The sequence below is a fragment of the Xiphophorus couchianus genome, chromosome 8 (genome assembly GCF_001444195.1).
Source record: "Xiphophorus couchianus chromosome 8, X_couchianus-1.0, whole genome shotgun sequence".
NCBI classification, from domain to species: Eukaryota; Metazoa; Chordata; class Actinopteri; order Cyprinodontiformes; family Poeciliidae; genus Xiphophorus; species Xiphophorus couchianus.
The window spans coordinates 21,535,386-21,551,854 of NC_040235.1; the positions used below are offsets into that span (position 1 = coordinate 21,535,386).

At 39.6% G+C, this 16,469-nt stretch overlaps 1 protein-coding gene across 8 annotated transcripts in view; it reads right to left on the reverse strand.

The window, feature by feature from the left end:
- Positions 1-16,469, reverse strand: part of LOC114149067 (disabled homolog 2-interacting protein) — a 184,085-nt gene that overhangs the window by 84,415 nt on the left and 83,201 nt on the right. For all 8 annotated transcript variants that reach the window (XM_028024623.1, XM_028024625.1, XM_028024633.1 and 5 more), the window contains one exon: positions 13,634-13,752. In XM_028024623.1, coding sequence (XP_027880424.1) covers positions 13,634-13,752 — 119 coding nt within the window. The remainder of the gene's footprint in view (positions 1-13,633; positions 13,753-16,469) is intronic.

A 16,469-nucleotide genomic window follows, 5' to 3' on the forward strand; every position in this document is an offset into this window, starting at 1 on the left:
TTATAGCAAGAAATCCCAAAAAGTATCACAAAATCCTGGAGGAACTGAAAAGATGTTCAGTATTATTATTTAATTTTAAGAATTAATTGATATTTTAACAGTTTGTGAACAGATTTTATCAATACAATTCTGACACTGCCGGCCCTTTAAGAGCATTCATGACCTTGATTTGGCCCAAAACAAAAATGAGTTTGACACCGCTGAAGTATCTGGAAATTTCTCCTAAAACATTTTAGAGGGAAGATCAATCATTTCCAATTATAAAATAGTGACATTCCTTCACTTCATACTTTATTGCAGGTTATTACAACCACACAAAAAAAAAAACCACCCCAGAGATACAGCACATTACTGGCACTGTAAAACTGGGAGAGAACAAGATTTGTGTCTTACTTGTTGTAGTCCTCAGTACTTAAAATGGTATGCTTTACACAAATATTTTTTTATCACAGAGAAATATACTTGACATACTGTATATGCCATAACATACCATACTTTATTTATGTAGTACTTTAAAAACAGGGCATGCCAAAAACATAAAAACATAATAAGAACAACAGATAATAGTGTCAGTTACCCATACAGTTAAAAGCTGGTGAATAAAGATGAGTTATCAACCTGGACTTAAAGACAAACACTAAAACAACTTAAGGGAAAGATTTTTCTATAGCAGCAGAGAAGTGAAATCTGAGAACAATCAATCTCCTCTTGGTTTTGTGGCGATTTAGGGACTGAGAGCCAGCGCAAGAAAATCAGCACCGAAGTAATATGCTCATATTTTCTTTTTTAAGATATTTTTTGTACCCTGCCAGGGGGTCTTTTTGTGGGCTCTAGTCTCCTTTATTTTTTTTTAAAGTAGGCTGACAGGAAAGGGGGAAGGAAAGGGAGAAGACATGCGGCAAATGTTGCCGGATCCGGGAGTCGAACCCGCGACGGCCGGGTCGAGGACTCAAGGACTCCAAACATGGGTTGCGCTAATCCCTACGCCACCACGGCACGCCCATGCTCATATTTTCTATTGCCAGTTAGTAATAGGCCTGCAGCCTTTTTCTACCAATTCCAGGCGTGATAGAGAGAATATAAAAGGGGATCATGTAGAAGTGGGCATTGTTGATGGCTAAAAACACGAATAACACACAGATTTGTTGCTTTTTGGGCTGATGAACTCCTCCTTTGGCTACAGTCACAGTAAACATGTAAGCAGGCACTCTGGGCAGATGAGACCAATTTGTAACTTATCTCACTCGTAATCAAACTTTATCTTTGTATTGTACAATATGTTTATTCTTTGAGTCAAGTTGGGTTACTACCAAAAAAAACACATCAATGCATCGAATATATGATGCCTGCAGATGTTATATGTAGGCCTTTTACAGTAAACTATAAATCAATTCATCGCATGATAAATCAAAGCAAGGTCAATCATTTATATTTGCATAATTTATCGGTTTTCTCTTTCTACTAAAATCTGGATGACAAAATTCTTCAGTGTGGTGTTTTGAGCTCAACTAACCCCTTTTCTTGAAGAACAGTTTTGTGTACAGAGAATTTTTTTTCCCTGTCCTGTTGTTTACTTATTTTGGATACTTAAAAGGTCTTCCAGTTCCAGGGTTAAATGTTTGTTAGGATTTAAAGTTTATCGATCTTTAAGACTGTGTTCTTCAATTATTACCCCATTAACATTACATTACTTTAAAATGGTCTCAAAACAACAATATTATAGTTTATCACAATAACTTCTGGGACAATTAATCATCCAGCAAAATGTGTTATCCTGACAGGCCAAACTGTATGCTAACCATTTTTCTAGATGACATTTCCTTTAGAGAAAAAGAAAATGTGTGTCACAGGCGTTGTCGCCGTCTAAGAATATATGTACAGTGTCGCAGTCTAGCATGCTAGTTGCTAGCCTATCCATGCTAATGGTAAGCAGAGAAAGTAAGTAATCAAGTGGGTGAATAATCTAACCATGCTAGTTACTAGGCTTTCAATAGCTAATTCAAGTGAGTGGAGTCTTTCTCATTTGATAGCACCGGCAACTCAGTAACCTGTGGTCATTACTCATCTACCAGTGCCGGCCTGTCATTAATAAGATCAGTAGCTGGCTGCGGAAATGATATAAGAACCACTGAGTGTGTAATAGCCTTAATTTTGGCACTGAATACCGCGCCATATAAGGACTTAACAGTATGCAGAGAAGCAAATTTAGACATTTGAATTAGCTATGTTGGCGCAGGGGCACATTTAAAACATGCAGGACGTCTGACATCATTCTTACAGTTTGACCTTAATGAAGTAATGTTTGGAAGACACAGCTGGAGGTGAGAAATAAAGGAAACATGTATACCAGCATTGGGTGTAAGTTTATAAGAAGATACAGCTCTTTTACATTCATTTCATGGCTTAGGCCTGTCATGCTAATATTTAAACACCATGTAGAGTCACAGGGAGGGTTGTTTTAAAGGCTTCAAGCTGGAAGCAACTTGGATTGGTCTCTGTAAAACGTAAAAGTACTCGCTGATTGAGAGCCAGTTTAGCCGTGAAGCTCAATTTAGCAACCAAAGTCGGTGCTGGGCTATCACCCACCCTCAAATAGAAGTAGGAATGTTACTGACCATACAGCTGGAGCTCAAATAGTGATTTTCAGGCCTGAGTTTTTTCTCTCAACTTAGTGGATTGGAAGATGGTAGCTGGCAGAGTCGAACCTCTGCTTCATTCTCTCAGCCAGATTTAACAATAAAATCCTTAAGTAAGGTTACCACGTTTACATGCACATTTCTAACTCATGTAGGCAAAAGAAAACTTCAGTTAAACATCCCATTTACCTATGTCAGTCATAATCAATTATATTAATGACTCTATTACCACTTCCATTGTGAATGTGAAGCTACTTCTACGCCTCCTTTAAGGCCGACTAAGAAAAGCTAAAAGACTGCATAAGCTTTTTAAATTTAAATAAAAGTCTGTGTGGGTTACTGAAAAGAAGGTTCAGCAGGACATAACCAAAATGAGTAAAATGGACGGTAAGGGCCTTTTACAAAGATGACTGTAGGGATAATGCATTAAGCTTATCACCATGGCAATCCAGTGGGCCCTTAAAGGGCTTGCAATTTTTGAAGAGAGGTTATGTGAGGTTAATGTCAGTAATAGTTACTTTACCTGTTGAAGAAAGATGTCACATCACACTGAGTATGTAGAAAAAGGAAGAAAGACTTGAAAGGTTAATGGCTGGATCATTGTTTTTAGCTGCTTTAAGCTATTTTTAAACAATTCAAACTGGGAAAAAAAAGTGTTTCTATGTGGGATTACTGTGGCAAAGCCTACCGACATTTTTACACTTCTGAGTAGGCTAGGAATGTTGAGGAATGAGACTGGATATTATTTTTGCAATGGCATCAGGCACAAATGGAAATAGAAATATACCAGCCTTTGGTTTAAAAAGATTAAAACTATCAGAAGTACTAGTAAATAGTTAACATACTGTAGGTCTACCGTTTTTTTTAATATATCGTGTGGCCCTATTAGATACTAACATCAGGATTGCTGCCAGCTCTGACGTAATTAGAATCTGACTTCAGTGACTGATTCACAGGTATGAAGTGAATGTTCTATTTTATTTATATTTTTTGCCAGACTCATGACCAGCTGATCAAGTGAATTGATACAACAGACAACTTCTACCAAGATAAGTTTGCATTCTGACTCAAGTGTCGTTTGGTTGATGAATAAAAATGATCTCTAGTGAAGATGTAAATATTTCACATGTTGTTAGAGAGAGTAGAGATGAACATTTTCAGCTTGAGTTATTTGAAACTACTGAAACGAGGAATCCCTTTGCCAGGCTATTAGCCTTCCTCCATTTTATTGATTTCTAGAGAAAAAAAAATAAAACCAATCTGTACTATACTTTTCAACACCATAGAGTAATACCAACGTCACAAAATCACTTAGATGCATTCACTCCAACTCCATTTGCAGTATTGTCAATGGTTAAAAGTTGTCAACTTGTTTTACTGCATACATCTGAAAACTGTTTCAGAAAAAATATGTAGACGAGTCCCCAATTAACTCCTGTTGCACATATATGGTTGAACTTGCTGTATTATAGAATCCTGAGGAAAATACACTTCCAAAACACATAACAATTTTACCTCTGCGTCCACGCTTTTCTCAGAGGGTGTTATAGTCAGCTGCGGATAATGAGCTTCTACAGCTTCTACTATTAGTAATATCTCCTTATAACAGCCATCTAAAGAGCCTTTGACCAGTTTAGGGTTGGATTAACGACTAAATGAGTGCGCTGCATGCCTACTGAGCAGTCTTTTTTCTTTTTTAAAGGATGTGCCGAGCGCTGCTTTGATGGGGCCCTCTGTATTCTCATCACGCTCCTGGTCCTATCCATTATAGCTCATTACCCATGGAGGGACTGAAAGAGCGAAGACCCCCTTGGCACGCTTGGCCCCGGCTCACAGAAGCCCTATGAGGGTTAAACATCAACAAACCCACAAGACCTCACCAGCTGTGCAGATGCCAGCACTACAAGCATGGCCTCGGGGGGGTCATTGTGTTGCAAATCATGTGGTTTGTAAAAAGATCACAGTGGTGATAAACTGCGACGCTCTACAGGAACACGCCAATATCAAGTTTGGTTTGATGAAAGTATCACATTTACACTTACGGTTAAATGAGATCTATTTGACTTCAACAAACATTTTAGACTTTTTAATGTGAAGCCCATTTGCTCTAGCCATGAATATGAATCACATTTAAAATAACTTAATTCCTTCGCTGTTAACAAAGAGTGAATACAACGCAGATTGGTGGGAAATACTTGATTGATGGCCACTGAATATGGTGGGTGGGGCGGTGGTCTTCCATCTCAACGGCACCCAGAGGAAAGCAAAGAACAGTGCATATTATTTTATCAAGGTTATGCTGCTATCTTCCTCTCCAGCTGCTCCAAAGAAAGAAAGAACAGGCTAAAGGCACAATGTCACATCAGTCAGTGAAAAGTCCCCCTTTCAGGATTTTTGCAAAGGTCCTAAAAGGAGCAAAATAAAACATTTGTATATTTTGAGGGGATTCTTACATCTGCAAACATTTCTAAAGGGATTTTTATACCCTATAGGAGTTTAGTTCCTTTATTTCAAGCTGACTCTTTGTTTTGGTTCTGTGACACAGTTTAGCGGTACTAAGACATATAGTGCACTGTGCTGACATCATGAAAATGCTAATGTTCACAAAGGATGAATGTTTTCAGAGAACAAAAGTCACCCTTTGTTTCTAGAGTGGTCTGCAAAGCAGGACAAGATACAAAAATATCGCAAATTTAGAGTGGGACCTTCATAAATCCATATATTGCTAAAGCAAAGTAAATGGTTAATGTATCCCAGGATGTCTCAAAAAAAAAACTTTAATTATTTTCTTATTGGTCTTACTATAGACACACAAGTAAAAGCTTATTAGGCACAAAGCAAATTAAAACGTAAATTATAAATTGACCAAATGTGAAACTGGGGATATTGTTAAAAAAAGTAATTAGACATTAAGGTGAGTTTTTTTCACTCTACTTGAATAAATGTACTCTAATTAAAGCTGGGGTTGATCCAACTTTTACATTGTATGGTTCTGCTACTGCAATAATAAATTCATTTATTATTAAATAAATAAAAGCTTTTCCACCTGTGCTGTTGTGCTTTTCCTGACTAGGTCCATTTGTTGACTCTATAATTCACTGATCAGAGACTGTGTGGAATGCTCTGAAACATAAACATTCTCCTATGATATCAATAAATATAACTTTAAAAGAGAAAAAATTTGCACTAAACGCTTAAGGAAGTTAGCGCAATTAAAAATGCAGAGCTCTGCAACAAAGGAAAAAGAAAAAAAACATGACATATCCATCGCTTCAAAGAGCACCGAGGTCTCCAGAGGAACTTCCGTAAAACATTGCGCTAAAAATTAATCTCATCTCCAAACAATCTCCAACAGAGAGAAATAATGATATTATAATCATCCCCAAATTAGAGGCATTAGAGCCTGAGAGGCTGCTGATGAGTTCATCATTTGGGTCTGTGTAGGATAGAGGCTAATAACACAGTGTTAGGTAAAAACCTGCTCTGTGAAACCCATTATTACCCCAAGAGCCACGTTTCATCGACACAAAATCATGCCTATGCATGGCAAATGAGATAGCAAGAGGGGCACGGCGCCAAAAAGAGAAAGGAGGAAGAAGTACTGTCGCCGTCTCTAATTATGCCGCTGAAATAAACCTAATGAAAACGCAGATGCATTTTGGGGTTTTTTGGCTTTTGTTTTCTACTGACATAGTGAAAACTGAGCATCTGATTGCTGGCATTAGGTGTTTTTTGCTTTCCTGGAGCATTTCCAGATTTGATCTTTATTCACTGGTGAAGATTATGAAGGAAATCATCACAAGCAAACACTAAATAACAATCCACAAATTGATGACGGGAGGGGGGGGGATGATAGCAAAAACTACATACAGTATAATACAATGCGTTGCAAAATTATCATAAGGGCTTCACATTTTCCAATAGCACAACCAAGAATTATTTAATTGAGATGTACTGCAAAAAAGAGACACAAGGCAGCATGATTTTAAATTGGAAGTAAAAAGAAACGTATGGTTTTCTGAAAAGAAAAAAAAAACTGCAAGGTGTGTCTCTGTCTTACACTTGATCCTACACTGAATGACTGGTCATAATGATATGACTGATCGGGATGCGTAGGGGGAGCCGAAGAGAACAGAGGAAAGGACGGGAAAAAGGAGCAAAAGAGATGGGATATTGTTGTGGGACCACCTGGGGAATGTTTACAGAATCTAATAACTCTAAATGTCATCACTTTATTGGATTTATGGATGGATGTGTCTTTTCCTCACTGCTGCGCTCTTTCCATCATTCTCTCTCTCTCTTTTTATTACTTCCACAGATGCACTACCGCACGACATCCAATCCACAGAAAGCTGAAATGGGGGGAAGAAACAATCACCCAACCCTCAAAATTCATATTAATGCTTTTCGGGCTGAAGTCTATTATTCCAAACCATGTTGTTTTGATGCATGGCTCTTCATGCACGACAAGAACATGTAAACATAAACCGAATTCATCACGGAAAGCTTACTTATCTGATTATGTTCTTGTATGATTCATATCTTTAACTGGAGGTTGAACTAAAGTGCCTGTTGTTGAAGGATTTATTAAAGGACTCAATCTTTACAAAATACAAGTAATAAAAATCTAAAATTTTTTTGTCACAAGAAACAGTAAAGATTTACTCTGCAAGTTATTATATGGGCTCATCAATAATAAAAATGCTTTTTTGATCCAGTGGCTTGCAAAAAAACATTCCATGACTTTTTCTCATACCAACCACAAACTCCAATCACCACCAACAAAACAGAGATGTAATTAATTCGGGAGGTAAGAGTACTTTCTTTTTTAACAATAACAACCTGTAATAATTTTTCATCCATTTTGGTGTCCATTTGTGTTTAGCCCCCTAAGATCCATTTGGGGAATCTTGATTCCTCCAAATTTAAGTTAGCGTCATCTTGCAGGTAGCTTAAACTATACAAGGCAAAGATCTGACAGAACCCTCAACATACCACCACTGAAACATGGCGGTGGGAGCGTCACGTATACTTTACGGCTAAAGGAAAACTGGTTCACAGGAAGATGGACGAAGCTTATTGCAGTGTATTGCTTAGAGAAATCCTGTTAAGAGTATGAAAAAGGCTTCAGATGAGGCAACTCTGAAACATTTGTTAAAACAACTTTCCATCTAATCTGACAGACCTGGAGTTACTTTTCCAGGAAGAATGAGGAACAATTTCATACCTTTCACACCTTTTTTTAATTATTATTTTGAAAACCATCTTTTTGCTACTTTGTTCACTTAGCAGTAGTAAATTGCATCGCGTGGTTTTGTCATATGAAAACCCTATAAAACACGGTGAGGTGAGGAATTTTTAATCTGGAAAGATATGAAAAAGTTCAAGAGGTTTTAATGATATCCCTTCAAAAGAAAACCTACGTCAACAAGGATTTGCGCATATTCCTTCCCCAGTCTTTGAACGAATGTGTGGAAATAGTTTGGTGAACTTCAATATTAAACAATAAAAAAATCATTATATTTCACAAACTCGAGTTTTATTTAAACAACTCTAAAGCCTTAAAAAAACATCCATCCATCCATTTTCTGTTCACCCTTTGTCCCTAATGGGGTCGGGAGGGTTGCTGGTGTCTATCTCCAGCTACGATCCAGGCAAGAGGCGGGGTACACCCTGGACAGGTCGCCAGTCTGTCGCAGGGCAACACAGAGACATACAGGACAAACAACCATGCACACTCACACCTAGGGAGAATTTAGAGAGACCAATTAACCTGACAGTCATGTTTTTGGACTGTGGGAGGAAGCCGGGGTATCCGGAGAGAACCCATGCATGCACAGGGAGAACATGCAAACTCCATGCAGAAAGACCCCGGGCCGGGAATCGAACCCAGGACCTTCTTGCTGCAAGGCAACAGTGCTAACAGTGCTACCATCTGTGCCACTGTGCAGCCCCCCCCCCCCCCCCCCCCCCCCCAAAAAAAAACAGACAAATATTAATTAGAAGTGATCTTTCTTTCCTTTAATAATTTGTGCATTAATAATTAACACTGCAAATTACTCTATTGTTTGAATGACAGTTCTCAAACGCACTGCTTGTTAAAATTACTGAATCCACAAGTGGCTGGTGTCCTTCTCCAGTGGTCAGTAGCTGAAAAGTGGTTCACTCCAGATTGGTCACCATCACATAATATACTGCACATTGGAATACAGAAACATTGCATTTTATGGATATAGTAAGGTTCAGCTGACTAAGTAGTTAGAATATAAGTTACCAACACTTTAAAACCACTAAAAACTTTCCTATTATGTACTACTATGTATTTGATTTTATAAGGAGTGAAAATATCTGTTATTTTTCAAATAAAAACAGCAAATGCTAAACATTTTTGTTTTTAGTTTTCGAATCATGTCCCCTGATATCGTGACATGTTTAATGAATACCAGCAGAACATAATACCCTCCTATTTCTAAGTGTCACTACTAGGGTTGGTTTAATGTTATTGTACAGATCTCTACCATCATGCTCCATCATCCATACCGCCCAGTTTTTGTTTTGTTTTGTTTTTTCAAACAAATGCAATGTTTTTCCAACGACAGAAAAATATAGCTACTCACTAAAGAGATACTGCTCTTACATAGGTGATCAAATGAGGCCATAAATCTGACCCTGTTGCTGTCTTTGAACATCCAGACCTGGTGTCTTCCTGCGACAAAAAAAGAGGCTTCCTTTTTACCGCAGCATTCTTTCCACGAGGATGCCCGAGTCATGTCCAAGAACCGCTGTTACCAGAACACACGAGAAACACACAGAGTAAGATCACTCAGTCTCCAATTATGAGATCGAACAATGCCTAATTACCGTGCATAACAATAAGTGATACGGCGCATGATGGAATGGAGAGGGAAGCATCAAAGAAATCAGAACAAGAATTCCCATTTAATATTTATAACTTACAACAATGCTGCTTGTACTGTGAGGAAAGCCTAAGGATCAATTCCACCTTTTGCCTGCTGATAGGAACACTGCAATGTCCAGGCCAGGCACAATGCTGCTGTAAACCAGTAATCCTTCTTGCTGCATCAAATCCAGTAAGGAGGATTACTCAGATGGAGGGAGCAAGATCGACAGCACATGAGGGTCACATGAATTTGATTCAAACACAGACACATTAACCTCCACTAGTGCACCATCCAAAGATAATATTTTATAACTGCAATGTCTAGAAAAATCTCTTTGCATTCATATGGGGAATTTTAGTCAGTCTGAACAAGTTGAGGGCAAAAGTTGAACAGTGACAATCTGAGTTTCTGCCCATGTCCTATCTGCTGTTATCGGATTCCCTCAAGCTGACCATATAACCTTTAAATACAGTCTTTAGCTGCGACATAACACAATAGATTGTCTGGTTAGATTAGTTGTTCTTCTGTCAAAGGCAATCATGTCAACACATGTGCATAAGGTCATTGCAAACCTGCCACTGACTTCGGACAAACATCAGTGTGCTAGGATAGCCACCAACTCATCCACCTGAAGCAGAGGGTACAATACACAAGGCTGCCTTGTAGGGATTCTACCTCAGCCTTTCGTCCGTCCAAACAGTCTGGTTTCCAGGGTAATAGACTGCACTCACCATTCAGATGCCACTGGAGACTGAATCTCCCATCCAATACATCCCAGATGATGAGGGCGTCAACACTGGTGTACCACAGGGCTGTGTACTAGACCTCCACCTCAACCGAGCTCAACACCATAAAAAAGGTTTTCCAACCACATTACAGTGGTTGGTCTGATCTTTGGCAGTGATGACTTGGCTTACAGAGAGGAGGCAGAGCTGCTATCCACGCAGTGAAGTGATGAAACCAAGTGGCTGATTATTATCTTAAGTAAAAAATGAAACAAAACGCCCCTCCCTTATCAGGGCAGACTATGAGAATATTGTATAACCATTATAGTTTCAGAGAGAGGATTTTACACTAAGAGTTGCTAAAAATGTGACTCTTAAGAAAGAAGCATCTCTTTCAGAAATTGCCCAGTGAAACTGGCAATTATAGAACTTTAGACGAAATATTGGCAAAGACGACAAAACTACAAATGTTTGAGCCCATTGCTCTCAGGTAAGACGTACCATATAAACATCAACTTCCTTATTGTATAATTTGCAAAGATGGCAAAAGTTCTGTCCATGCATAAAAACACACATTTTACCACTGTAATGGATACTATAATCAAAATAAAAAAACAAATGAACAAATTATCACCAAAAACACTTAGAAAATTGATCTTACACAATTTTAGAGCAGATTAAAAACATTAACAAAAACGCCCTCAAAACTTCCTGATTATATCTCGTAAACCTATATTTGTCTGATTGCAAACCCTCGAAATGAATGGGGTGAGCAAATTAGTGTTTGTGCGCTCTTTCCCTGTGTTGCTGCTTTGTTTTGCTGCAGAGGCCTGCCGAGAGTCCAGCCCGATTGATACGGATGAATTTTTCATTCCGAGTGTGCAGCTGCTTCTCTGCAGCATGTCCAGCTTTTGAGCCTCCTTCAGGCTACCTGGCCTCCGAATATCATTGCGGCCAACACCACACGCAGTCAAAATCGTGTGTGGTGTCGACACCCGAGGCCGTGTGCTCCGCTTCCTTCAAAACAATTAAAGTAAAACGATTGGAGCTGCATGGCTTAAGGACAAGTGACGCATCCTCGACAATCGCGGCTGCACATTTGCACACGTGTAGACCGTCGCGACGAGAGATTCCTTCTCTACTCGCGTTCCCTTCCTCTCCTGTATCTGATTATCTCTGAATTTCCAGGCTTCTCCAGAGTCTGTCACCTTCTGCGGTGTTTTATGCCCTGCAGCGAGGATCTCTGCCTCGTCTCACGCTGCTCTCTGTAACTCTGCATCTTCTTCTACAAATGTATCCAATCGTCGTACAATTGCTTTTTTCAGGGCTTTTTATTTTTTTCTACATCACAAAACCACTTGTTTATAAGGACATCAATCGTAATGAATTTTCGCTTTTTGTAGTTGAGGTGTGTGTACATATTGTGCGCCGTTCTGTGTTGGGAGAGATAAGACACCTCCAGGACATTCCAATTTCCGCTCCAGTGTTTGCCTTCCTCTCTGTGTGCTTTATCAGAGAGCTGCATAAATGCTGATCGTTTTGGATGCTTTACTAACCGTCAGAGAGAGAGAAAAAAAATGAAGGTTGAAACAGGAGGTTGATGAGTCCAAAACATCAGATCAGGAACAGAACAGCAATACACAAGCAAGAATTGGTGAGGAGGATGGGAAAAGACAGTGGGGAAAAAGCAAATGAGGTGAGCTCATTCGGTCCAACTGAAGGACAGAAAAAGCCCACTGTGTTCCACACTTAACAGTGGCTAGTGTTCCCTTGTGATAGCCTGACAGTGACGTTAATGCCTCATTAAAAGTGGGAAGTGAGGCGGTAACTCATCTCTAAGTTTTGAAATGGAACGGCATAGAAAGTCTCCTTCAAACACGGCGCTTTCTTTAATTAAACCCCGCATACGGACACCTTGGCTTTTTCCCAGAGACGGAGGGAGGGAGGATAGAAAGAAGGAAGGAGGGAAGACAGGTAGGTAGGTAGGTAGGTAGGTAGGTAGGTAGGTAGGTAGGTAGGTAGGTAGGTAGGTAGGTAGGTAGGTAGGTAGGTAGGTAGGTGCAGGCAGAGTCAGCTGTTAGCCAAGCATGGGAAAGAGACACTCAAAAAGAGTGAGCAGGAAGTGTAATTACGGGGCAGCGATTGCTTGGACTAGAATTTGGCTTTTTTTCCCCCCATATTTGCAGACTAGGGGAGAGTGGGAAATGTTAGCCAAGCAGCTGAACACCTGCAAAAATTAGCAAAGGATAGCATCTACTGCCAGTAAACACAGCCAGAGGCAAAAGGCTATTAAATGGTAGCTCTAGAGGCAGAGGGATCAGCGGAGCGGATCAGTTCAGAAAAAAAAAGCAACATAATCTTAGGGGGTTGCAGAGGAGTTTTTTTGTTTGGTTTTGTTTTTTAATCTTAACTGACCGTTAAACAAGAAAACTCAACTTTTTCTATTAAAATAGGAATTCGATGAACTAGTTTATCACTTTTGTAGATGTTCTCTTATCAAGAAAATGCCAAAATTAAACATCCATGCATACAAACTGGACAGACATCAAATGACATGTGGCTGTTTTGATGCCACTGGTAGTGTATACTGCACCAGGTGGATGAAACAATAAAGACGGATGAGCTTCAAATGCTCTGAATTTACCTGAAATCAACAGAAAAACTATATGTTTGAATCTTTTATAGACATATCTTATTGTCCATGAAATAGGACAATAACTGGAAGGAATCGCAGAATCATTAACTTGACGTAATTTGCCGGTCTTCTGTAGAACTCGCACTTTACATCTTGAAAGATTATGCATGTTAATACTCCCAACTCTTTTTGTATTTCCACTTAAATTATGTAGCTGTTTTATGCGTCATATATTCTCGGCACCCTGGAGTTTGTCAGGCACCTCTGAGCTCAAGTGTTACGCTTTGTGAAGTTATGCTATTGCATTGTTTATTCATTAGAACATGCAGAGTATTTCCAACAGTTGGGTTGTGATGTTCTTTGCCGTGGCAACCTCTTTTTTTTTTTTTTTTTTTACCAATAGCACTTCTCTTTAATGTGACAGTGCGACACAAGTTTACTCAATCATCCAAACCCCGCCGTAGCTATTTTGAGATGACAGCCATTCCTAAAATACCTGCAATTGCTGAGTAAATGTTCTGTTTCTGTAATGTGTTTGAATGTTCCCGGAGGCAAAACAAAGCCATTTGACGCCGACGTGTGAGAGTTTAGCCCTCCACTACTGTCTTTAAATTTGTCGATCATCAATGAAGTACTGTTCAAAGCTTATGCATCCCCAAACCAATATAGGAACCACATGTATATGCAACAACAAGCTATCATTTACATAAAGGTCTAGAAGGAACAAAACCTCACCTGTCATTGTCCACGCTCCTGAAGCCGGGAAGGATGTGTCTGAAGCTGGAGTTCCGGTCAAGCTTTGGTTGACTCTTGGTGCGTTTTATGGAGCCCTTCAGCCGTCGACTCAGAAAGCCCTGGTGGAGGAAGACAGTCGACATTACAGCGTCGCCGAAGTCTCGGCGATGTGGTTGAGCTTGACGGCATGACAGTAAAATATGAATACAAACATGTATGCTCAGCATTTTAAAATCTGTGAGGCGAGGTGTCATCGGTAGTTGAAGGGTAATGAATAAATGTGGCTCACATCAGAGATTAGAGAATACGACCCGAACATTCAGAGCCCCAGATTTAACTCTGTTAGATAAAAGCCGAGCTCAGAGTGGAGTGGAGATGGAGCCGGGGTGGAATTACCACAAATTATGTAAGTTCAGGTAAAAACCAGCTAATCGGTTCTAGGCTTGTCTGGGTGAAGTGGAGGGAAATTTAGTATGTGTATTTCTTCTTACATTTACAATTCAACCCTGGCAATCTCTATGGTAACTATCAAGTGAATGAAATGAGTGATGTAGAAATGCCATAACGTTTCCCTTTTTTTTTGTTTTTGTTGGACAAAACGTTGCATCCACACTGTGCATTTGGACGCACTCAGCTCAGCTGTTACCCATACTTGTCAAGCTTTGGGCTGCAGCCAACAGGATTCTGAAGTGCACTCCTCAGTAGGAGTCCTGGTGCTTACTGGGGATTCTTGGACATCTTAAGTCCTTCTTCACTGCAACCAAACCACTCATCTTTGGGTTCTGATGAGCTGAAAGGATGTTCTTTCAGGTCCAATTTCCTGACATGTGGAGTGGTCTTTTTTCTTAAGGTAGCCACGTCAAACACGCAAAGATAATGATTTTAAACCCATGCTCTCAAGGATCACGAAGACCTTTGCAAAAGTATTCATACCCGTTGAACACGCATCACATTTTGTCATGTGCATTTCAAGTTTACATATGAGTGAAGTGGAAGGACAATGATACAGAATAATCTAAATTATATAGCAAATAAAATACAAATCTGAAAAGAATTGGATTTAAGGTCAGGCCTTTGACTAACACGTTTTGCACTCATGATAGATTTTAGTTAAGAGTTACTTTGTGCTTAGCTTCCCTGTGTGCCTCTGCTAAAGTAAAGCACTTCTACAACTTTTCCACAACTTTACCTCCGACCTGTGCAGTGTGCTTCCTCTTCACAAGGCTGTGCGTTCACTAATGTTTTAATCACTGGTGGGCTTTTTCAGTTTCCCTCATGAAGACCACGTTGCAGAAACTATTAGTCACGAGGCTGCAAAAATTGCAAATGTGTAAAAGAGTTCTGTATCTCGCTGAAAGCTTTCGCAAAGACCTTTTGCAGTGGTTTATTTCACAAAGCAGAACACCAGGTTGAGATTTCAGTCAGACTAAGATGGAAAAAAAAACAAAAAAACGCATCACATACCCTAACAGACATGCATTACCTAAAGTGCTTTAACCTTCCGTTGTCCGCATATGCGTCGCCCCTTCCACATGGCTGTGATGGGCAAATTGCCCAGTGAAAGAGACCTCCCTCCACCCCGTTCAGGCCATTAACACACTTGTGTAACAATTACCACCTACAGTATGAATAGGTCTCCCCAGGCTTCGATGGACTGGGGATAATTGGACAGCGACTTCCTCACAGCTTGGCAGCTGATCACAGAGCAAACCTCAGCATCCCGATGAACAACACCTGTCATCAGGAGGCACTCTGGCCTGAAAACAAAGGACGCCCTCATGCCGGTAACCTGAGCTACACGCCAATAATGAGTGTGTGTATCATCGCTGTGTACGAACACAAAGTGCTACAATTCCTAATTACTTGGTCATTTTGAAGGAAAAGATTTTTTATTATTATTATTTTTTTTTTGGTAAGGCAGGATTACTGTGAACAAATATTCAAAGCATTACATTTTCGCTGTTGATGCACATTCCTGTCCAAAGCTGCAGTGCACAAATAAAGCAGTGGCTACGACAGGGAGCTGAAATAATAACTTGTTTTAAATGAGGAGGATCGTGGAGAAACAAGACCGGAGCAAATAGTGCAAAGGAAGCACGGCATCAACTCTGCATTAAGTTCAATTTACCGCTACAGAAGTACTCCGCTTACTCAGCAACTTTAGACGCGACTCTGTGGGAGCTTTTCCAAAACTTTCAGATAGCTTCTAATAATCTGGGAATCGAGTATTTCTAAGGATTGCAGTTTTAAATCAGAAAGAGGTTTCAGTTTAGATCAACTCTATGCCAAAGAAAACTGTAACATACAACAGAATATGAAGCCCATTTTCCATCTTTGGAAAAATTACTTCACCTAATGCACATGCACTATGCGTAATAGGGGGACTATTATAGGAAACGCCCATACTTTAGTGATTTAGAACAATGTAAAATACGGTAATGTATGAGGAGAGATAAACATTGTGACAGCAGGAGGACGACTATGATGAGCTCTGATTACACCTAAACGTCCGCTTTTTTCTTCATAAGTGAAATCAAATGATCCCACTGAACCCTCCGGGATCAGGGTTGCTTTTACTTTTTCATACTCAAAACTTGGACAAAAGACAAACAAAAAAAAACAATTTACTCTGTCTGATGACATCAATATATATGTTTTTTTCTTTAGGAGTGTAGGCATGTGGTTTGATTAGTAGAAAAGTCCTATCTAAACAAAGAAATAGAGGAGTCCAAGTGAAACAGAAGGAATCTATTAACCACCCCGTACCGCATCAGCTCCTCCGTAACCATGACGAGATTAAGACCCACTGAGTTTGACTTTTTGACACAGAAGACAG